Source organism: Stegostoma tigrinum, chromosome 11 (genome assembly GCF_030684315.1).
Source record: "Stegostoma tigrinum isolate sSteTig4 chromosome 11, sSteTig4.hap1, whole genome shotgun sequence".
Classification (NCBI taxonomy): domain Eukaryota; kingdom Metazoa; phylum Chordata; class Chondrichthyes; order Orectolobiformes; family Stegostomatidae; genus Stegostoma; species Stegostoma tigrinum.
In genome coordinates this window covers 16786343-16810436 of record NC_081364.1, presented here as the reverse complement: position 1 = coordinate 16810436, position 24094 = coordinate 16786343, and the positions used below count along the sequence as shown (strand labels likewise).

General features: G+C 41.3%; 1 protein-coding gene across 2 annotated transcripts in view; it reads left to right on the top strand.

The window, feature by feature from the left end:
- The window catches only part of LOC125460536 (copine-9-like), a 428858-nt gene that overhangs the window by 96598 nt on the left and 308166 nt on the right, over positions 1–24094 (top strand). For both annotated transcript variants that reach the window (XM_059649788.1, XM_059649789.1), the window contains one exon: positions 6400–6446. In XM_059649788.1, the coding sequence (XP_059505771.1) occupies positions 6400–6446 (47 nt within the window). The remainder of the gene's footprint in view (positions 1–6399; positions 6447–24094) is intronic.

The following is a 24094-nucleotide window of genomic DNA, read 5'->3' as shown; positions in this document are numbered from 1 at the left end:
ATGGGACTAGTTTAGGTTGGGATTATGTTTGGCATGGACTGGTTGACTGAAGGCTCTTTTAATGTACAACATGACTTTATGATGGAGCACGCCTACCAGAACAGGTAGGACTTGAAGCCAAACATTCTTGCCTTGAGGTAGGGACACAACCATTATGCCACTTAAGCCCCAAAACATTAGTGAACCAGTTGCAGAATAATTGATGATAGCTTTGTGGTCACCATATTGATTGTAGCTTTTGCTTCCAGATTGTATTAATTCAATTTAAATTTCACCAGCTAGGTTACTGGATTATTAGTCTGGTCACTTTACTGTTATACTGCCATCTCCTTTCCACACTGGTAATGGTTAATTTTCACTTTCCAGAGAAGTTGATTGGCAGTAATTAGTAATTATCTCATCATTAAAATGGGTCGTTAGACACAACTATTGAGAAGAAGAAGAACGACAATGTCATGGGAACACTACCAGCGTAAGTTCCCCTCTCAGCTACACATCATCCTTTCTTGAAAATGTATCAGTGTTGCTGTTGGATTAAAATTCCAGAATTCTTCACTGCGGCACAAATCCAACGATGGTTTCAGGATGAGCTGCCACCATTTTACTGCACCCAGTCAGTAAATTTAGCCTCACTGATCTCCTGCAAACAAACTTTAACATTCTTCATAAAACTGCCATTCTTTCGGTTATCACAACGTTATCTGAACATTTCCACAGTTAAATGTGGTACTTTGAATTGAAGCACCTCCCATTGTGTGAATGAAAAGAATGCTCGCTCGTGTACAGAATACAAAATTAGAGTAAAACGTTGCCACTATTAATTAAGGAGGTTGTTTGTGTTGAAGGAGCCAGAAGATTTCTAGACACCATGGTTTAACATCTCATTAAAGGAAAATCTGAGTGCAGAGAATGAAAAGAAGCTGTCTGCTAATGCTTTTAAAACAAGGAATTGATGGTTAAATTGAACCCTGAGGCTAAATGATTGACAGCAAACATTTTCAATCCAAGCATTAACTAATCATGTTTTGCTGGAGATTCTAAAGGTCAAAGGCTTCTAATTGTGAATCTTTCCAAAACATCCTTCTTATGTGATTAATTTCTTATTCGGTTATGCATTGTTTCCCCTAGTTATTTTGAATATCACATAGATGTCATAACTTGATGTCTTTTCATTATCATTGATGCTCCTAAGAAGTACATTAGCTAAAGCAGCAATAATGCAATTAAAAACACATTTCATCTCACTTTGGTTATAGTTGTGTGTAGGGCATCTCACCCAAATAGATACTAGCTTTAATTGGGTGCTTAATAGTGGATCCTTTGCAGGAATTCTGTCATTCACACACCACCCCCTTTCTCATCAACACCGACTTGAGGGCAGTTAAGGATGGGCAATCGATGCTGACCTAGCCAATAACACCCACATTGCATCAGCGCATAAATAAATTAAATACTAGAATTTCACCCAGTTTGCACAATGTGAATGTTTCCAAGAGGTAAAAGCAGCAGGGGCTAACAGCATGTGAAGTGACAGCTTTGAACATTCGTACAGGCATGTGGAACATGAACACTATTTTGTGATGTTTAGATACACGTGATGCAACAATCTGTGTTGCATTGTGTTTTTTATCAGTATACCATTAAGAGACACATTTACGATATAATCACTGTGACATAGCAAACTTCAAATGTTTCTGGTTATGCATCTTATTTGCCAGAAGCAGAAGTACAGTGCCCAAGGCAAACATTTGGAGAAAGATGCAGACAGTGCTTGACTTCTCTGTACATCTACTCAGTGGGTGAGGCTAATGACCAAATTAAAAATTACTCCTATCATTCAGGGAAGGGGCAAAAGCAGATATCATCATTAGGAGCAGGAGTAGGTCACTCAACCCTTTGATGCTGCTCTGTCATTCAATAAGATCATGGCCAATCTGGCTACTCTACATTCCCACCACTGCTAATAGTCTTTCACCACATTACTGACCAAGAATCAGAACCTCCACCTTAAAAAAAATCAAACACTCCTCCTCCATTTCCTTTTGAGGAAGAGATTTCCAAAGACATTATGAATCTCTCTGAGAAAACAAAACTTTTCTTTATTTTGCCTAAAATTGTTGACCTCCTATTTCTAAATAGTAACTCCTGGTTCTCCCACAAAATGAAACATCCTTTCAACACCCAATCTGTTAAGACCTCTCAGAATTTAATACATTTCAATCAAGTCACCTCTTACTATTTTCTTAAAAGCTTCAGCATATCCAAACTTTCCATATAAGACAACCCATCCATTCCGCAATATTAATCTAACAAACATTGCACCTTCAAGTCTTCAAATTTAACCGAATCCCCTTATATGAGAAAGTTTTGAGGCTCTTGATTGTGAGATATGCTGCTGACTTTTGGGTTTTGCTTCTGAACTTGTAAGACGGGTATAGGATGCTGATACACCTTCACAAATTGTTCCTCTCTCTCTTTGGGCTCTATCTCCACCTATCGTTTACCCCTTACCCCCTCCCCTACCCTATTTTTGGCATAAAAAAACAACTTTTTCCAAGCTACCATCAGTTCTGAGAAAGGATCACTAGTCCTGAAATGTTAACTTTGATTTCTGACCAAAGATGCTGCCAGACCTACTGAGATTTTCCAGCACTTTTTGTTTTTGTTTCTGATTTCCAACAGCTCGTTCAGTTTTTATCTGGTTTCCACATATCGTGCCCTGTTTTGAAACCTTCAGTCTCTTCAGAATGGACAATGCATGCAGAACACTTCTCGACGTACCAGAGTGTTTTGCCCTTTAAACTATTGTGGATTTTCAATCATTGTTTTCAACTATCTGTGTGTTGGATTGCTACCAACGCCTACTAGTTTTATTTTTAGAAGGACAAGAGTGAAAATGCAGAACACTATCATGTCAGTTTTACCCATGCTGGTGATTCAAATTCTTAATTATTACTTCAGTTGGACAAAATAAATCAACCAAATATTTTGCAATGGTAAGAAACCTTACATTGATATGAACAAGGTCAGTTTATGAAAAGGAGATGCTCAAATCTCCAAGCATTATAATTTTCCAAGCTTGGAAGTACAGCTGGCTATTAGTATCACAGCATGTGATAGTGCCACGGTACATGAAAGCCAGAGGTAACCGTACTGAAAATGCCATTAACACCACATCGAGCTTGCTGCTAATTCAGACTTTGTGCAAACTGGTCTCCCTGGCAATTGCTACGGAGTCATGCCAGGGCCAGCAGATGTGGTTGTTGCCATTTTGGCAGATGTTACATAGGTGCAGGTGGCAATGATTCAACGCATGTGGTGCTTTTGCTCCTCCAAGTGGTATACGTAGATTTGAAAGGTGCCAACAGGGGACAGGGGGGCTTGGCGAGTTCTTGCAGTGTATGTTGTAGATGGTACAAGTTGCAGCTACACTGTGCCAATGGTAGGGGAAGTGAATGTTTAAGGTGAGAGACAGAATACCAACCAAGCAGACTGCTTTGTCCTCAATGTTATCGAGCTTCTTGTATGTTTTGGAGCAGCACTCATCCCGGCGAGTGTAAAATATTTCATCAGACAAATGTTTCATTGTCCTGTCATATTTTTTTCATGCAATGCTACTGGAAAAAAAATGCTACTGCGGTTGGGACTGTTCCCATCACCATCCAACATTACTGAGAGTCAAGCAGACAGATACTTTCGTGATGTGATTAGATTTTCTGGATCAGCTTAAATTTGGAAGAGAAGATTCCATTCGGTCTTCGTTGCTGTCAATGTAATGTTTAGCACACCGTATTTGCAAATACAGTCGTAAAGATTCTGGTGGATGAACACAGAAGCATGTTTTGTACTTGCTGACCTTGCCTGATATTCCTCTAAAGGTTTCCTCCTCTTTCAAACATCTTAGCTATTTGGAAACTCACTGGGACAAAGTGCAAGCCTAAATGTGTTTGAAGCAACTGATTTACTGGGCTGCTGCTCTTTCTTGATGCAATAGTGAAAGTGTGTAAAAGAGCCATCAAATCTAAGTAAATCCATTAACCCAGCAATGTCCTTTTGCCAAACTCTTTGGAAAAACACCTCAGCTGAGTTTGGTCACATCTGCTCCACAGCATTGATATTCACCATAAGGTGAATGGGGACTCAGAACTAGATCATACTTCACCATTTCCAGTTGATGGTTGAAATTGTTTTCTTAATTCTGTTTATTTTCCTTAATTGGGAGAAATAGCAGCAGTTATCAGCATATAATATCACAGTGAGTGCATGGCAGCAGGTATAGTCAGTAATCTGGGGTCAGAGCAACTACATGCATTTGGAGAAAACAAGGCAGGGATCTGCAGAAAGTTGCAAAGACAGTGGGAAGGCCCTTAAGATGAAAGCACTGGGTGGTGTGAATGAGTGGTACTCAGAAAAGATGGAAGTGATCAATGTGCAGGATTTTGAAAGTTTGATGAACTGAAACTTGTGAAAGATGGAGGAGATGAGGCTGTAAAATGCATTTGAGCAATTAATCCTTAAAAGGGAGACCTTCTAATCTGTGCAGGTCAGACTGTGAGTCTCTTTTGGAAACAGGATGCACCACAAACCAACTGTATTGCATTAAAAATATTTTCTTCCTTTCGACTTAAGGAGTTTTCCACCATGGAAGGAGGCCCTTTAGCCCATCATGCCCACACTGGCTATCAAACACCTATCTACTGTGGTCCCATGTTAGAGCACATGGACCCTTGTGTGCCATTATGCTTCAAGTGATCATCTAATTACATCTTAAATATTGTGATGGGTCCTGCCTCCCCCACCTTTTCAGGTAGTGAGTTCCATATATCGACTACCCTCTGGCTATAAGAAAACATCCTTCTATGCCCTCTGATTATTGACCCTTCTACTAAGTTTATACATTTCTTCCTGACTGGATTCATTGATTCATTGATTAATACATCAATGGATTCATACAACACAGAAAAGGCCCACTGAGACTTCACCAACATAACCACCACGAAAGGTTCATAGATCCCAAATTTCTGCACTTGTCTCTTATCCTTGAAATTTATAGAACATAGAACATAGAACATAGAACAGTACAGCACAGAACAGGCCCTTCAGCCCACAATGTTGTGCCGACCATTGATCCTCATGTATGCACCCTCAAATTTCTGTGACCATATACATGTCCAGCAGTCTCTTAAATGACCCCAATGACCTTGCTTCCACAACTGCTGCTGGCAACGCATTCCATGCTCTCACAACTCTCTGCGTAAAGAACCTGCCTCTGACATCCCCTCTATACTTTCCACCAACCAGCTTAAAACTATGACCCCTCGTGCTAGCCATTTCTGCCCTGGGAAATAGTCTCTGGCTATCAACTCTGTCTATGCCTCTCATTATCTTGTATACCTCAATTAGGTCCCCTCTCCTCCTCCTTTTCTCCAATGAAAAGAGACCGAGCTCAGTCAACCTCTCTTCATAAGATAAGCCCTCCAGTCCAGGCAGCATCCTGGTAAACCTCCTCTGAACCCTCTCCAAAGCATCCACATCTTTCCTATAATAGGGCGCCCAGAACTGGACGCAGTATTCCAAGTGCGGTCTAACCAAAGTTTTATAGAGCTGCAACAAGATCTCACGACTCTTAAACTCAATCCCCCTGTTAATGAAAGCCAAAACACCATATGCTTTCTTAACAACCCTGTCCACTTGGGTGGCCAAAATGATATTTGAAGTGCTCATCTAAAAATTTTTTAATGGTTTTATGGTTTCTGGCCTCCACCACCTTCCTAGGCAAAGTATTCCAGATTTCCACCAGCCACGGAATGAAAAAGTTTTTTTCTTAAATCCTGTGTGAATTTTCTGCCCCTTACTCTAAAACTATGCCCTCTTGTGATTAGCTACTCTGCTTATTCTGTACATACCCCTCTTAATCTTATATACCTCAATCATGTCCTCCCTCAGTCTTCTCTGTTCTGAGGAAAACAACCCCAGTTTAACTAACCTCTCTTCAGAGCTGAAAAACCCACGTCTTCATTTCAACCAATAGCATATTGAGAGCCTCATGCTCCTTCAGAATCAGGCATTCAGAATCTGTGGTGGACTGACCCAATCATTTAACTCAGTGAATAGTGGATCTAAGCATCCATCAAGCTATTCTTTCCTCAGAAAATATTCATCCCTGACATTTACACAACCATTAAATGTTGGGCGATGTTGTGCTCTGCATTGGTTTAATGCACTAAATTAGTCCTGTTGAGCTCACAAAGCCAAAAAAATGGCAGAGCCACTTCCTGTGTGAATATTGTGAGCACATCTTCTTCTGCTGTCGGAAACTTCACAGACTTGTAATATAATATTGACTTTTAGTCCATCACTTCACAATGATCTTACAATCTTTTACTCTCTTTTTTGCAGTTGTTGTGCTTTTTATTCAAGGAATTGGCAGTAAAGAATGGCGGGAGGTGAGTAATAGTTTTTGCTTTGTCTTGTGTTAAGGTTTAATTGGTTTATCTGAAGGCAAAGCAAGATGGTGTCGGATTTTGGACAGTGTCACATCAGTTGCAGGTTTCAGCCTGCCTCTTGGTTCTGCAGGGCCTTGGATCATTTTATTTGCGAGAACATTTTTGGTCAAAAAAGAGAAATGGCATAGGACAGGAGTACTGCAACGTGATATAGTGCTGATTATCCATTGCAAATGTCAGACAAATTGGAGTGAAGAACGGTATTTGCATGCGATCTTTCTGCACTTATTCCCATAGTTTCTAACATGGTGAATTTCCAGTTCAGGAATAGAGAATGTGTGGGGGAAGGTGATCACTTCAGTAAGCAGATGAAATGAAGATTCACTTGGATGAATCACTCAAGGTTACTTCAAATTTTAGTCCTAATCACCAGTGAAGTGGTAAGCAAATATGATCGTGAGGAAAGAAAATGTACAAAGGCAAATCTAAAGAAGACTTCAATATCTACTGTTACATGACATGGAGTTTAGACCAGGAAGTTAATGTGATGTGGAAATGGGCACATATCTGCAATAAGTGCTTGAAGGTGACAGTTCAAAGACTGCTGGATCTCGCCTCATCTACTGAATACTATTTACCTGCTGACCACACTCTAGTATCCCTGTGTAGCTCAGTGGTCAATACCCTCCTGAAATTTGCAGATTCAGATGCTTATTTCATCCACAAGTAGTAGGGAAATTAAATGGGACATAGAATTTAAGGGCTGACCAGCAGTGGACCATGAAACTGTGGTAGTTTCAGGATGGACAGAATTCACACGCATTAAGCTGCATAAAAAAGGAATAAAACCTTTCCCATTTTTTGGACATCTCCAGTGGTCCCTTTATGTTATTGGTTAGGCTGCTGTAGGCCTGAAAAATGCTGACTTAAGTCTGTGTTATTTGCTGAAATTGAAATGGGAGTCCTCAAACAGGCATTTATGTTCTTGAATATCATATGCCTTGGGTACTTATAAGTTGCCAGCTGTCAGTTTCACAACAACCACAATTCCAGGAGGATTGCTTGCAGGATATCCTGTCTGAAAATTTGACCTTTTTCACCTTTCTGTTGCAAAGAAATTGGACACATCAGGGATTTTTCCCATCTTCATGTATCTGTTCAAGAAGATGTCAACTGTGTCAGTAGAATCTGCACAACACAATTGCTATAGTATCACCAGCCATATACATGGTCAGATCTGATTGTGGCCTACTAATGCTAATTGCTTGCTTCCCCCTGCAACCCCTGCCCCCACCATAACTCTTGACACCATTATAGATCAAAAATCTGCCAAAATTGAATATATTGAGCGACTTAACCTCCACTGCCTTCTGAGGAAGAGAATTCCAAAGATAACAACACCCTAATAGTAGAAATTCCTCCCCACCTCTACCTTAAATGTGATACCCCTTAATTATTAACTGTGCCCCTGTTTTTGATTCCTCTGTGAAGCAAAAAGATCTTAGCATCTGATCTATCAAGACCCATAAAAAGTTTACTTGCTTCAATATGGTCACATCTTATTCTTCTGAATCCAGTGAGTGTGTGCACAATTTGTCTTTATGTAGCGATTTCTTCATTCCAGGAATCAGTTTAGTAAGCATTCTGTGGAGCTTCCAACGCAATTATCCCTCTACTTAAGCAAGGGGTGCAAAGCTGTACACTGTGCTCCATTGTACTCTTATCAATGTAAAATTGTAGCAAGACTTGCAAGAAGACATTCAATAAGGTCATGGTAGGACTGTCCTCTCAAGCAGGTAAAGTTTTATACAAAAGATTATTATTGCTGTGAAGTATGGTTACTCCCACTGGTGGGTGTGGGAAAGTACCTGTGATAATTAAGGAAGGAATTAAAAGTTAAAACTAATTTGTTGGCAGATTGTTAATTAGCTGAATTGTCTATGAGTTCTCTGAGTGCGCTTGATTATCAGAAGTCTAATTAAGAGTTTAGGAACTGCCAAGAGAACACACCAGTGAAAAAAAATGTTTGGTAACAGCTCTGTGGAAAGTAAGTAGATTGTGCAGTATAATTTCTGCATTGCACCACAGAAAAGTAAAGAAACAACACAATATGGAGCTGGAGGACCAGAGCAGGCCAGGCAGCATCAAAGGAGCAGGAAAGTTGACACTTCATGTCAGGGCCCTTGTACAGCAGCCTGGCAGCTGTGTTTCTCCAGGTCCATACTGCGTTGTCTCCGACTCCACCATCTGCAGTTCTTGCTCTCTCACAGAAAAATAAAACTGGTGGCTTCATATTCCAAGATGGATTACAGAGGCGACATGAAACAACCTGTCTCACTGACACCTGAGGAAGGAGTGAAGCTCCAAAAGCCTGTGTCTTCAAATAAACCTGATCAGGAGTGTTGAATGATAATAAAATGTGAGGCTGGATGAACACAGCAGGCCAAGCAGCATCTCAGGAGCACAAAAGCTGACGTTTCGGGCCTAGACCCTTCCGAAACGTCAGCTTTTGTGCTCCTGAGATGCTGCTTGGCCTGCTGTGTTCATCCAGCCTCACATTTTATTATCTTGGAATCTCCAGCATCTGCAGTTCCCATTATCTCAGGAGTGTTGAATGTCCTGTTCACTCTGCAAGCTATCTGATGGACCTTGATCAGTGTCAAGGACTCTCTACATGTAAATAAAGGATGATCTGGGGACAGGGTACTGGTCTCTGTAGAATTATTTCACTGGGCACGTATGTTGTCCCAGCTGGCTCACCTGTATTCCGTGAATGAATTTTCTAAACAGTGTTGTAGAGTAGGGATACAATGCAGCCAATTTGCATGTGCAAGTACTTACAAGCAAAGGTAAAATAAATGAATTAGATAGCTTGTTTGATTGATGTTAGCTGACAGATTGATGTTGCAGAAGGCATAGGGAGAAACCCCCTGTCGTTTTTTAAAATAATTTCACAGGATTTTTTTACATTTATCTAAGGGAAAATTTGGGGACAGTTTAATGTCTACCTCACAACTGCCTCCTAAATCCTTCATGTTGCTGAGTAGTCAGATGGCTTGTCCAACTTCTAATTGTGGATGAAGTACAATTTCTTCAAACAAAGCATTGGAATAAAACTATGTTGGTACTACAAACTGCTCTCCCTGGTGACCAATTTCATCCTCTAGCCCAGGCAATTACTCGACCAATAAAGTCCCTGGGATGTTTCCCTATGTTAAAGATGACATGTCAATGCAATTTGCTTTAAGGATTGCCTTCACCTCATATTTCAAATCCACGGCCAGCTCCTGACCAATGCAAAACCAAATTTTATTACGGAAATTTTACCCATTTTGCCATTTGAGGCTCCTTGGTTAAACTATTTAATTAGCTCCAATCCCCCACTCTTTCTTCATGGCCCTGCAAACATTTTTCCTGTATTTATCAAATCCTCTGTTGAATGCTGCCGTGAATTTGCTTTCATCCAGCAATTTAGAAAGACTTAAGCAATCCAGTAGTCTTTGTGCACACTTCTAAAAGTATTTTCCAGTGTTAGGAGGAGGTAGAATAGTAGTTTGATCTCTTCCAAGGTCATATATTAATTGCCTGCATGTCATCCTGTATAATGCATAGGAATCTTTGTTGCTTAGTTTGCAATATGTAATTGTTTTTGTTTGCAAAACATAATATAACTTAGGCGTCTACCTGTATGTTGTAGATTGCAATTATATTGAAAACAGAAACAGTTGAAATGGTAACACATGGAACTAGATACACTCTTCAGGAGCAGGATGAGCTGGACATTAAATTAGTGCTGTGGTGCCAGGGAGAATGCAGAAATAGTGATACTTTGAGGTCGGGAAAGCCAGAAGGACAGGTTTTCCCTAAGTCCTAGTGCATCTAATGAACCTCAGTAGCCCTTTATTCTATGTTTTCTGAACTTAGCCAGCCAGATGGAAATTGGGTGGTTGTCAGGTGGAAGGGTCTTTTGAAACCCAGGTGTGGGCAGATGGTGTGGAGGAGAGAAAGGAGGAAGGATCAGCATGGAGAGAAAACTGGAAGAGTCCCACTGCCACCAGGAAAATTCTTGTAGAGGGACAGAAGAGTTTTGGAGGAAGATTAGAAGGAACTTGGTAGATGTCCTAGATAAATTGATGCAGCATGGTAGAAATGCATCTGTAGTTCAATAGTTTGCTTGATTTGTGTTTGATTATGTTATTCCAGTAACTGATTATTGTTCACTGTGCTGGATTGGTTAAACTTGTGGCTGGAGCTAAAGAACTAATTAAAAAGAGAAGCTTCCAGAGAAAAGACCTGGCCTGAGATTAGGTATGTTCATATGAAAAATTCAGTGAAATCTCAGGCATTTTAAAGTTTTGTAAATAAGCCAGTTTGGGTTTGGAACTGGAGCCATCACTGCAGTGCTCTGATATAAGTTTGATATATACTGTTTACAGTAAACTGGTGGCTACATAGAACATAGAACAATACAGTGCAGAACAGGCCCTTCGGCCCTCGATGTTGCGCTGATCTGTGAACTAATCTAAGCTCCTCCCCTACACTATTCCATCATTATCCATATGCTTATCCAAGGACTGTTTAAATGCTCCTAATGTGGCTGAGTTAACTACATTGGCAGGCAGGGCGCTCCACGCCCTTACCACTCTCTGAGTAAAGAACCTGCCTCTGACATCTGTCTTAAATCTTTCACCCCTCAATTTGTAGCTATGCCCCCTTGTCCAAGCGGAAGTCCTCATCCTCAGAAAAAGGCTCTCACTGTCCACCCTATCTAATCCTCTGATCATCTTGTATGTCACTATTAAATCCCCTCTTAGCCTACATAGTAGCATCTATCCCATGAATCCAACAGCCTTTGAAACTCTTTAGCTGTGAGTTTATTTGGGCCCAGGAAACTCACCCAAGCAGGGTTAAATTTAAAACTGTGCTTAAGTAAGAGGCACCTAGTTTCATAATATTAAAATAATCAATGAAACTCCTGGGAGTAAGATGATTACTTGACCCTAATCTCAGCCTTGCTAAAACTGGAATTGAGGGAAGATTGGAAGATTTGGGCTTGAAGTTCCAATTTTTATTATCTTTGCTTGCCATCTGATCTGAAACTTCCTGTTTTGAAGGGATTACCCTGCAGTGATAGATGGCATACCTCAAATGCAACACTGTGATTAGTGACACATTTAATTATAATATTGTACACAGCACGGAAACACACTTTAGTCCAACTTGTCCATGCTGACCAGATACCCTAAATTAATCTAGTCCCATTTGCCAGCATTTGGCCCATATCCCTCTAAACTTTTCCTATTCACATGCCCATCAGAATGTCTTCTTCACTGTGACACAGTGATTGCTGTACACCTATCATGGTAACGCCGAGTTCAATGTACTCTCTTCACTGACAGTGATTACTGTATACCTTTCACTGTAACACCATGTTGACTGTATGTCCTTCACTGTGATGCAGTGTTTATTGTACACACATCACCGTAACAGAATAATTACTGACCATCCATCATTGTAACATTGTGTTTGCTGTGCACTCTACTTTGACAGATGATTAATGTTTAACTTTCATTATAACACAGTGATTACTGTACACATATCATTGTAACAATGATTACAATATACCCTTCACTGTGATGTGGTGACTACTGTATAAACCCATCATCGTAAGAGGATGATAGCTGACTACTCATGGTTGTAGCACAGTGATTACCATGCATCCTTCACTGTGACACGGTGATTACTGTATAAACCCATCATCGTAAGAGGATGATAGCTGACTACTCATGGTTGTAGCACAGTGATTACCATGCATCCTTCACTGTGATGTGGTGACTACTGTATAAACCCATCATCGTAAGAGGATGATAGCTGACTACTCATGGTTGTAGCGCAGTGATTACCATGCATCCTTCACTGTGATGTGGTGACTACTGTATAAACCCATCATCGTAAGAGGATGATAGCTGACTACTCATGGTTGTAGCGCAGTGATTACCATGCATCCTTCACTGTGATGTGGTGACTACTGTATAAACCCATCATCGTAAGAGGATGATAGCTGACTACTCATGGTTGTAGCGCAGTGATTACCATGCATCCTTCACTGTGATGTGGTGACTACTGTATAAACCCATCATCGTAAGAGGATGATAGCTGACTACTCATGGTTGTAGCGCAGTGATTACCATGCATCCTTCACTGTGACACGGTGATTACTGTATGACCCTCACAGTGATAGCTGTACACACATCATTGTGGTAGCGGTTACTGTGTGCCCTTCAATATGGTAGTGACTACAGTATACCTACGAGTATACCTACTGTAACCAGAATGATAACTTACCACCCATCATAATAACACAATGATTACTGTACACACAATAATTGTAACAATGATTAATGTATTACCTTTGTTGTGATATGGTAACTACAATATACACATCATCCTCACAGAATGATTACTGATCACCCACTTTGTAACACAGTGATTACTGTATATCCTTCTCTGTCACGGTGAGGTTACTGTATAACCCTTATTGTAATCAGTTAATTACTCTACTCACAATCATTGCAACTGTGGTACATAATGCATCCCTCAAAGTAACAGTGAGAGGTATATCACAGTGAGAAAAATTTTGGCATAAAGAAGCATCCTTTTAAGAATGTCTTACTCTATGGGATTTGGCAATACTTTGCCCCTCATACTAGTGCAGCCTGGATATGTATTAAGGCACTCTGTTTAAAAAATAGGATATGAGGAGTAGAAATTACTATCAGTGTTGTTACTATGTATATGCTTAAAACACACACAAAAATCTACTTGGTCCTAATTTAAAAGACATTAATATCTCTTAAAATAATAGAGATATGAGCAAGTCAGTTGCCTGTAGGAAAACATTGCTGATAATAATTTATTGCTTTTATATTTTCAAAATATTCAGAATATGTTTTGTTTTAAAAAGGCACAAGCCACAAAATTTGATCCCTTCATAAAGCATGTTGAAGGATATGTCAGCTCGACATTTTGGAAAGTATATTAACAATAGAACACTCTGAGCTGCAATTTCATGCCTTGTTAAACAGTACTTAACTGGTGAGGTTAAGTGATCAGGAAACTCCCGAGTGTTTAGTGCCTTGTTTTATTATAATAGGTTTTTTTTGCAAGATGTGGCACTAGTAGTTCACATCTACGTTGAACCATCACCATTGAGTTTATCTTATTCTGGATTATCTTCCTGAATGTGGCTTTTTGATGAGGAGCCAAATCTTAGCGAGGTGTGTGTTCATTGTGTTAGTAAAGAGCAAAGCAGAATCATATATTCAATGCACGCTAGGGCTGGCCATTCTTGATTAATTCATGTGTACACTTTTAAATATTTAAGTCTTTAACAAACAGTTCAATCTGATTTCTCTGAAAAGTTTGCAGTTCAGTGGTGACCTTTTCTGCCAACTTAAACTTGTGTCACTTCGGTGCCACAACAACAGATGACATGGTGCTGGCAATTGGAAAGGATCTAATTTCTCGTCGCCCACAGTTGAAATTTCATTTTCTGCTCCTTTGCACTAAATCTTGGGGTAAACTTGATCCTCACCCTTGACTAATATATTAGCTGAATGGGTGGCCCACCTCCTTCAGGACCAATCCAAGTATCTATCCATTATCTTCACTGAGTTGGAAATCCAAACGTCTTGTGCTCAATAAGTCAAATACAAAGAATGACACTTATCAAACTATCACAACAATTTATGTGAGTGAGGAAAAAGTGCAAATTAGTTGGCAAATCATGTCTCATTGGCTGGTGCATTACCACAGTGAAAGCAAAAGGAAATGATAGTTCCCCAAGATCCCAGGTAATTCACAAAAGCTATCTATCTTTTCAAGAATAGCAAAGGATGACTTGCATGTAAATAGCATTTTCAAAATCTCATGTTGTTCCAATGTGCTTCATAGGCAACCAAAAAAGTTTAATGCATGGCCTCTATGGTTATTCTTCGAGATTGAAAGACAACTCATTGCCTCAGAGTAGACATCTTGGCAGTTGCCAGGATAGTGAGTGTCCACCAACATTTTGTACTGCGGATGGTCACACATGAGCTGCTTTTAGATGGAGTGGTAGACATTGTGGTTTCATTATCTCTCACTGTTGACATGGCATTGGGGTGTGGATTGGACCTCAGAGCCAGGTGCATGCAATAGGTGTGCAATGCAACATTTGACATCTCCCCAGCCTAGCTGATCAACATGCCTCTTTATTTGCTTCTTCTTGCTTTGAGAATATGATCAATTATTTTCATACTTGGATTAGATTCCCTACAGTGTGGAAACAGGCCCTTCGGCCCAACAAGTCCCCACCCTTTGATATGTCCCACCCAGACCCATCCCCCTATAAGCCACACACCCCTGAATACTACGGGTAAACTTAGCATGGCCAATCCACCTAGCCTGCATGTTCTTTTTTTGGACTGTGGGAGGGAAATCGGATCACCTGGAGGAAACGCACGCAGACACAGGCAGAATGTGCAAATTCCACACAGACAGTCGCCCGAGGCTGGAATCAGACCCGGGTCCCTGGTGCTGTGAGGCTGCTGTGCTAACCACTGAGCCACTGAGCCTCCTGGATGCCATCACCTCCTGGATGCATCAGTAGGTGCTGAATGGGGAAGTGTTGGGTATGTTTTCCCCTTCAGATACACTTACATGGAACTACCATGTGATATTTACATCAATTGGCAGCATCATCCTCATCTGATAACAAAGTGTGAAGCTGGATGAACTCAGCAGGCCAAGCAGCATCTCAGGAGCACAAAAGCTGATGTTTCAGGCCTAGACCATCTCTGATGAAGGGTTTAGGCCCGAAACGTCAGCTTTTGTGCTCCTGAGATGCTGCTTGGCCTGCTGTGTTCATCCAGCTTCACACTTTGTTATCTTGGATTCTCCAGCATCTGCAGTTCCCATTATCACTCATCCTCATCTGAGGTCAGGTTTCAGGTCACAGTGAAGGAGGTGGCAGAGTTCTGTGACCACCTCCATGGTGAACTTTAGCCAACTCAAGCCTTGCTCCTGACACACATGAAAGTATCCAAAGTGCCCTCAGAAAACTTTTGATTGGTGGGTAATCCCCTCTTTCTGTCTCTTCACAGACCCACTTCTCTACAGCCTCTGTTCTGTTTGTTGATGATGTTGGAGGCTGTAATGACAGCTCCCATAACTCTTGCAGATGCAGTTGATACAAACTACCTAAGGGCATTTGATAAGAGTTCACAGAAGAGACTGCTAGTTAAAGTTATGCTGGGGCCTCAATTATCCATTAAATTTATTAATGGCCTCAATAACAATAGTGACAAAATAATTGGAATTTTAGCTCTTATATTCACAGGAGTAGAATACAAAGGCTAAAAGTCATATTATAGAACATCGAACATAGAACATTACAGCACAGTACAGGCCCTTCGGCCTTCGATGTTGTGCCGACCTGTCATACCAACCTGAAGCCCATCTAACCTACACTATTCCATGTACATCCATATAATCCAAATATATAAAGCCACAGTTAGATCTCACTTGAAGTAATATAAAGAGATGTGGGTACTTCACCATAGGATGGACACTTTGACCTTTGGAATTAATTATGGGAAGGGTTACCAAAATGGCATCAGGGCTCCAAGGGTTAAATTTCAAGATTGCAAAAAACTGGGATTGCAATTTTCTGAAGAAGGGTCAAGACCCGAAACATCAGCTTTCCTGCTCCCCTGATGTTGCCTGGCCTGTTGTTTCATCCAGCTCCACACCTTGTTACCTCAGACTCCAGCACTGGCAGTTCCTACTATCCCTAGCATGGTTAGAGGTTTGACTGAAGAGTTTAGGATTAAGGAACACATTCTAAAAAAACAGAGCCAGATCTTTTGCTGAATAAATTAAGAATACCGCTGCATCCGATAGGTGGTAAAAACTTGGAACTCTCTTCGACAAACTGGCAACTGAAAGTAGATCAATTAAAAACTTATATAGATTTTATAGATTTTTGTTGTTCAGAGGTGTTACAGGATATGAAGAAATGACAGATACATGGAATTATATTGCAGGTCAGCAGTGAACTCAATGACTGACGGAACAGACTCGAGGGGCTGATATTCCTGGTATAAATATAGTAACAGTGGATATTTAAAGTGATTTCTACACAGATCATTAAACTGCAAGTAGGTTCAAAAATAATCAAACATATTAACAGAACGTTAGCCTTTATATCTAGAGGGCTAGAACAGAAAGAGGTTAAAGTTTTTCAGCCCCAACGTAGTCTTCATCTAAGTGTCCTGCAATCAAACTCAACTGTGCTCACATCCTCTGGTAAGCTTGGGCACAAATTAGCCTCTCGCCCCAGGCCTGGCAGCAGCCCTCTTACGCACAATGACTCACTTAGTGACATGCAGACCGTAGCTCTGTATAGTCCCTGAGGTTCATGCAGGCTTCATGAGTGAGCTGGTGATGGTGAGCATCCAAACAAGTGTCAGTGCCTCCTCATCAGGTATGGGGGTGTTGCTCTCAAGAGAGCCACTCTCCTGGCTTTCTGAAGCCATAACGTCTGAAGGAGCATATTGGAGAAATGGGGATATGCTCATGGTCGCACTGTCTGCAACACACACATCATGCCATCTGGCAGGATGAGGGTGAAGTGCAACTCAAGAAGAGAAATGAATCAGTAATATATCATCTGATGAAACCACATGTCCCTGAAACATTAGCTATCATTTCTGTCTATTTTGCTGCCTGATCTACTCAGTATGGTATTTCAGGCATTTTCCATTTCTATTTCGGATTTGCAGCATCTGCTGTATTTTGGTGTCATTGCAGTGACTTACTGCCATCCTGAGTACTCTAGGATGCTTTTGGCTCCTTCATGAAGTTCAAGTATGACGAGCCCTCAATGTATCTAGGTGACCCACCAAATTCTCTCCATTTCCCTTGTATTTCATGTCCATTGGCCTGTGGGAAAGAGAGCAGAATACCAGCAATTGTGTTAACATTGGGGTTATTTTGTCTGCTATAGCTAAATACATGAGCTCCTTGCATGCTCAGGAAGCAAAAAAGTGGCATCATTGAAAGGTCTATGAGAGTGAGGTGAAGTATGTGAACATTAGGTCTGAGCCCCAGTGCTCGGTTCTCTCAAGTGATGATGAATGATTGTGGCATGCTGCATTGGGCAGATGGTAGTAGGGTTGGTATGTGCTGTTCTGTAAAGACCCATTCATGACTTTAGCCACCAGTATGAGCTCATTACTATTTCGTTCACTGTGGTTTTTTGGAGCTTGATGCCTGGAATTGTCCTCCTTGGCTGTCTACTGCTGTTCCTTAACAAAAGTAAAATGCTACTATTCATTTCCAAAGGACTTCCTGGTCTCCTGGGGACACATGACACTCTCCTCCTCTTCACTTCCAAGACTAATGTCTGCATTGCTGAGACCCTGTACATCTGAGCCCTCAATGTGTCTTGGTGGCCTATTTTCCTGCAGTTACCCAGTGCAGCTTCCTGTGAGAGGGATAGACTGCCTTTAAGAGCTGGAGGCTAGCTGAAGTGTGCCCTAACCTCGCAAGCTGTTTGCCCCACCCCCTGACATTGATCACGGTAAAATTTATACTCAGAATACGGACTGATTACAAGTTTCAATTTCACAAACCTGAAGAGGGGTGCAAACACATTTTTAGACCTTGGCCTTTACTTTGGGATTCTAATATTTATCCCCACAAGAGATGTTGGATGAACAGGAATTTAAATTTCTGATTTCTTGAGCTGATGTTTCTTAAATAACCGAGTTACATTTAAAGTTTGCCAGTCTAAAAACAGTTCCTGTATCAAGGGACCTTTATAAGATTATGGTGAAAGCATTGGTAATTTCTTCACCACCCTTCATTAAAGTATTTGGTCCTGGGGATTTGTCTTTCATGTTTATTTTTTGAATACTTTTTCTTACTAACGTTAACTTTAATGAATTCCTTGATTCATTATGAATTTCTCCAGATTGTCAGCTATATTATCCTCTTCTGCTACTGTGAAGACACAAATTATTCATCAAATCTACACTTTCATTATTTTCAATTGTAATATTACCCACAATTAGTTTTAAAGGGTCCACCACTTTCTTATAATGTAATTGCAAAAGCTTTTTTGTGTTAATCTTCACAAGATTCTTTTAGCTTGTTTGCAGCCTTTATTACCTTACATATTTTCTTTTGTTGTTCTTTATTGATTTCCTATTCCCTGGATGTATACCATTTTTCTATGCTCTTTCTTTTAGTTTTAAGTATCCACTGGCACTAAACATCTGACAATAAATCCTGACTGCACATGCTCATCTCTTTTTTTAATGTATGCCCATGTGCTAATTGAAACTGATTGTAAAAATTCAAAAAGATCTGCTTTATTAATCAGTTTTATTTTGCCTTCACCTATACAGTTTTTCTCTTTATTTTCATTTCAACGGTCTGTTAGTTTTTTTATTCTTATTTTGCCTTTCAATTTCTTTCAGAGACTTCACTGCTATTATTCATGCTCCTGAGCCTCAGTAAACACGGCTATTAAAGTTTGTCTGACCAAAATCGGGCATCTTAATGCTATGCGTTGCATTTCTCCTTTGCAAATCTAACATTAAATTCAATCATAACATTATTATTGTTGGATAATGGGCTGAACATTGCAATTGTCTTTTAGCTAAAGGTCAGTTGCGTCAAGTGTTTTGGCGGTTTTTTTACCGTGATACAGAGTGAAATATCTTGCTGTATCGTACCAATCTGAACTCGTCAAATGCCACCCAATGGCATCTCACACATCTGATTCTATTCCCTTCTTACCATGCCCCATTCCTGAAACGACATGCCACTCACTGGATATCTGCTAAAAAGCCAGCATTACTGGATGAACATTGGCCTTCCAAAAGTATCCCACCTGGTGATGGGTCATCTTCTCCAAACATGTTGGAGAAGGGGAAGATGGCATTGCGATTCTCCAAATGTGAGCTGAAGTTCCTGGTGGACTGTGTGGTGTAGAGGAAGGGCCATTCCTCTTCTCAAAGTTCTGGCAGAGGAGGCCAAAATCCCAGACCCTGGCGGGCCACCATCCAAGTCACTGTGGTTTCTACAATGAGGAGGAATGGCCAGAGGTGCCATGAGAAAATCTAGGGTCTTCCCTGCTTGGTCAGGTCCACTTTTCTCTCTGTTACCTCATGCTTAGTCTATCTCTGCTGCTGCAACCAACTCCCATCAAGGGCCACATGCTGCCACTCTGAACCTTGCTTTCCATGTATTCCCTCATTCACCTTTACCAATCTCACCACTTCCCCACCGCCAGCAACTCTCACACCACTGACCCTCCCGGCTTCTGCACTGCCTACTCAGTCCCTCAGAACACCTTGCTACCTATCTAAGCACCTTCATCAGCACTAACAGCCATTCATCCACCCCCACCACCACTTCCTTCACATTCAATCTCTTCCTTTCCAAGGAAAAGACAGCTCACAATAGGATGAAAAACGCCCAGGCAGATAGTGATGACTGGGAGTATGTTCTCCACCTCAAGTAGCAAGGCCTGGTAGCACAGAAACACTGTCATCTGAAAAATCCTGTCCTTTACCTCTACCAATCATTTCCAAATCTATCTCCTATTTGATAAAGGTTTCTGTGGTCACAAGTGAGACTCCAAGATGGTGTGTTGCCTCCCTGATGCCAAGACCAATGATGTTTCTGAATGGGCACAAGACACTAGCCAGAGACTTTGGTCCATATTGGTACTAAAATCAAAGGCAAGGAGAGAGGTGGTGTCCTCCAAAGGAAATTCAGGGAGTTAGGTAGAAAGTTGAAAAACCGGACCTCTAGGGGTGTAATCTTTGGGATTGCTCCCTGTGCCATGTGCTAGGGAGGCCTGAAATAGGAAGATAATAGTTAGTTGAATGTGTGGCTAAATAATTGGTGTAGGAGGGAGGGATTCAGGTAGCTGGATCATTGGGATCTCTTCCAAGGCAGGAGAGACCTGTACAAAAAAGACAGGTTGCATCTAAAGTGGATGGGAACCAATATCCTGGCAGAGAGGTTTGCTAGTGCCAATTGAGAGCATTTAAACCAGTGTGGCAGGGGCTGAGAACCAGAGCAGTTGATCAGCATGCATCATGATTGAAGTGAAGAAAAAGATTAATTCAAGTAAATCTAATAGAATGAACAGGCAGGACCAGATGAATTAATATGGTAGGACTGGCAGTCTGAAATGTATTTATTTCAATGTAAGGAGTATAATAGGTAAGGCAAATGAGCCTACAGCCCAGATGAATATAGGAGCTATGATGATATAATCATTATGGAAAGCTGGTTGAGAGAAGGGCAGGACTAGCAGCTCAGTGTTCTACGGTTTAGATGTTTCAGATATGATAGAGAGGATGTAAAAGTAGACAGGGATGTAAAAAGAAATGGGGGATTTGTGTTACTCATTAAGGAGAATGTCAGAGCTACAATAATAGAGGACATCTTGGAAGCCTCATCCAGGCAGGCAGGAAAAAAAATGGCGCAATCACTGTGATGGGATTATATTATAGGCCCACCATTAGCCAGTGGGAAATAGAAGAATAGATATGTAGACAGACACTGCAAAAAATTTTCATGGTGGGTGATTTCAACTTCTCTCATGTTGACTTGGACTTCCTCAGTGGCAGGGGCTTAAATGGAGCAGAATTTATTAAGTGTACCAAGGAGGTCTCTTGAAGAGGTAGGTAACCCATCTGGGGAGGGAGGGGTACTAGAGCTTGTATTGGGGAATGTGCCTGGACAGGTAATTGAAGTTTCAGTGGGGGAGCATTTGGGGAACAGTGATAATAATTCCATAAGCTTTCAGATAGTTTCAGATAGTTATGGGCAGCAGAGTGGCTCAGAATTTAGTGATAGCCGCCTCACAACACCAGGGACGTGGGTTCAATTCTGGCCTGGGACGACTGACTATGGGAAATTTCTCCCTGTGTCTGCAAGAATTTGCAATTTCATCCCAAAGATGTGCAGCTTAGGTGAATTGGCCATGCTAAAATTCCTGTAGTGTCTAGAGATGTATAGGCTAGGTGCCTTAGCCATGGGAAATGTGGGGTTACAGCGATAGGGTAGAGGGCTTGAGGTGAGGGTAGGATGCTCTTCGGAGGGTTGGTGTGAATTCAATGAACCAGATAGCCTGCTTCTGCAATGTAGGGATTCTACTCTAAAGATAAGGCTAGTCCTCAAGTGAAAGTGTTAAATTGGGGAATGGCTAATTACAACACAATTAGGCAGGAACTAGAGGAATTAGATCAGAGGTGGCTGTTGCAGGGTAAATTCATATCTGACATGTGGGGCTCTTTTAAAGTCTAGTTGGTCAGAGTTCAGGACCAGCATGTACAGGATCAAAGATAAGGATGGCAAAGTTCGGGAACCCTGGATGATAAGAGAAAAGTTTAATCAAAAAGAAAAAGGAAGCATATGTAAAGTTTGGGAGATAAAAATCAGACAAAGCCTTAGAAGAATATAAAGGAAGCAGGAAAGGACTTAAACGAGGAATTAGGAGACCTAAAAGGGGCCATGAAACATCTTTGGCAAGTAGGATTAAAGAGAATGCCAAAGTATTTTGTATTGTTTTCAGGTGGAGGAGCGTAGCTCGATAAAGGGTAGGTCAACTCAGGACAAAGGAGAGAATTTATGCATGGATCCAGAGGAACTGGGTGGGGCCTTTACTAAGTCCTTCACCAAGAAGAAAGATATGGATGATGGTAAGATTATGGAGATGTATGTAGATATTTTTAGACATGTTGATATTCAGAAATAACAGGTGCTGAGTGTCTTGAAAAAATATTAAAGTAGATAAGTCCCCAGCGCCTAATGGGTGGCTCGGTGGCTCAGTGGTTAGCACTGCAGCCTCACAGTGCCAGGGACCCAGGTTCGATTCCAGCCTCGGGTGACTGTGTGGAGTTTGTACATTCTCCCCGTGTCTGCATGGGTTTCCTCTGGGTGCTTCGGTTTCCTCCCACAGTCCAAAGATGTGCAGGCTAGGTGGATTGGCCATGCTAAATTGCCCGTAGTGTTCAGGGGTGTGTGGGTTATAGGGGGATGGGTCTGGGTGGGATGCTTCAAGGGGCGGTGTGTACTTGTTGGGCTGAAGGACCTGTTTCCACACTGTAGGGAATCTAATCAAGGATCTATCCCAGGATACTGAGGGAGACAAGGGAGAAAATTGCTGGGCCCTCGACAAAACATCTTTGTATCTTTTTTACCCACAGATGAGGTCTCAGAGGACTGGAGATTAGCCAATGTTGTTTCTTTGTTAAAAAGGAAATGGGGATAATCCTGGAAATTATACAACAGTGAGCCTTACATCAGTGGTAGGGAAGTTATTGGAGAAGATTTTTAGTAACAGAATTTACTTGCATATACTTATTAGAGAAAGCCAGCATGGCTTTGTGTAGGGGAGCTTTTGTCTGACAACTCTGATTGAATTTTTTGTGAAAGTGATGAAGATGATTGATGAGGAGAAGGCAGTAGATGTTGTCTGCTTTGACTTTACTAAAGTGTTTGACAAGGTCCTTCATTACAGTTAGTACAGAAGATAAAGTCACATGGAGTCTATGGTAAATTTATAAGTTGGATACAAAATTGGCTTGGTCATAGAAGACAGAGGTTAGTTGTTGTCGGGTGCTTTTCTGACTAGTTATCTGTGACCAGTGGTGTTTCACAACGATCAGTGCTGGGACCACTGTCGTTTGTAATACATACAAATGACTTGAATGAAAATGTAAGTGGTTTGAATAGTAAGTTTGCAGATGACACGATAACTATTGGAGTTGTGGACAGTGAGTGAAGTTGTCTAAGGATACAGTAGGACATCGATCGGTTGGAAAGTTAGGTGGAGAAATAGCGGATGGAGTTTACCTGAGCCAAGTACGAAGTGATTCCTCTTGAATTTGATGTCCAAAATGTAAGTATATAGAAAAGGGCAGGACCCCTAGGAATATTGATTGCACCCCTCTGGATTAGAGGGATCTTGGAGTGCAAGTCCATAATTCCCTGAAAACAGAAATACAAGCGGGTAAGTTTGAATAGAAAGTGTATGGCATGCTTGCCATCATCGGTCAGGGCATTGATTATAACAGTAGGCAAATCATGTTGCAGCTGTATAAAATTTTAGTTAGGCTACATTTGTGCGCAGTCTAGTCGCCACACTATAGGAAGGATTTGGAGACGGTGCAAAAGACCATTACCAGGATGTTACAAAAACAAAGTTGCTGGAGAAGCTCAGCAGGCTTGGCAGCATCTGTGAAGGAAAAAGCAGAGTTAATGTTTCGGGCCCGGTGACCCATCCTCAGAAATACCTCTGTCACTGGACGTGAAATGTTCACTCTTAGATAATAAAGTGTGGGGCTGGATGAACACAGCAGGCCAAGCAGCATCTCAGGAGCACAAAAGCTGATGTTTCAGGCCTAGACCCTTCATCAGAGAGGGGAATGAGGTGAGGGTTCTGGGATAAATAGTGAGAGAGGGGGAGGCGGACCGAAGATGGAGAGAAAAGAAGATAGGTGGAGAGGAGAGTATAGGTGGGGAGGTGGGGGGGGGGGGGGGGGGGGGGGGGGGGGGGGAGATAGGTCAGCCCAGGGAAG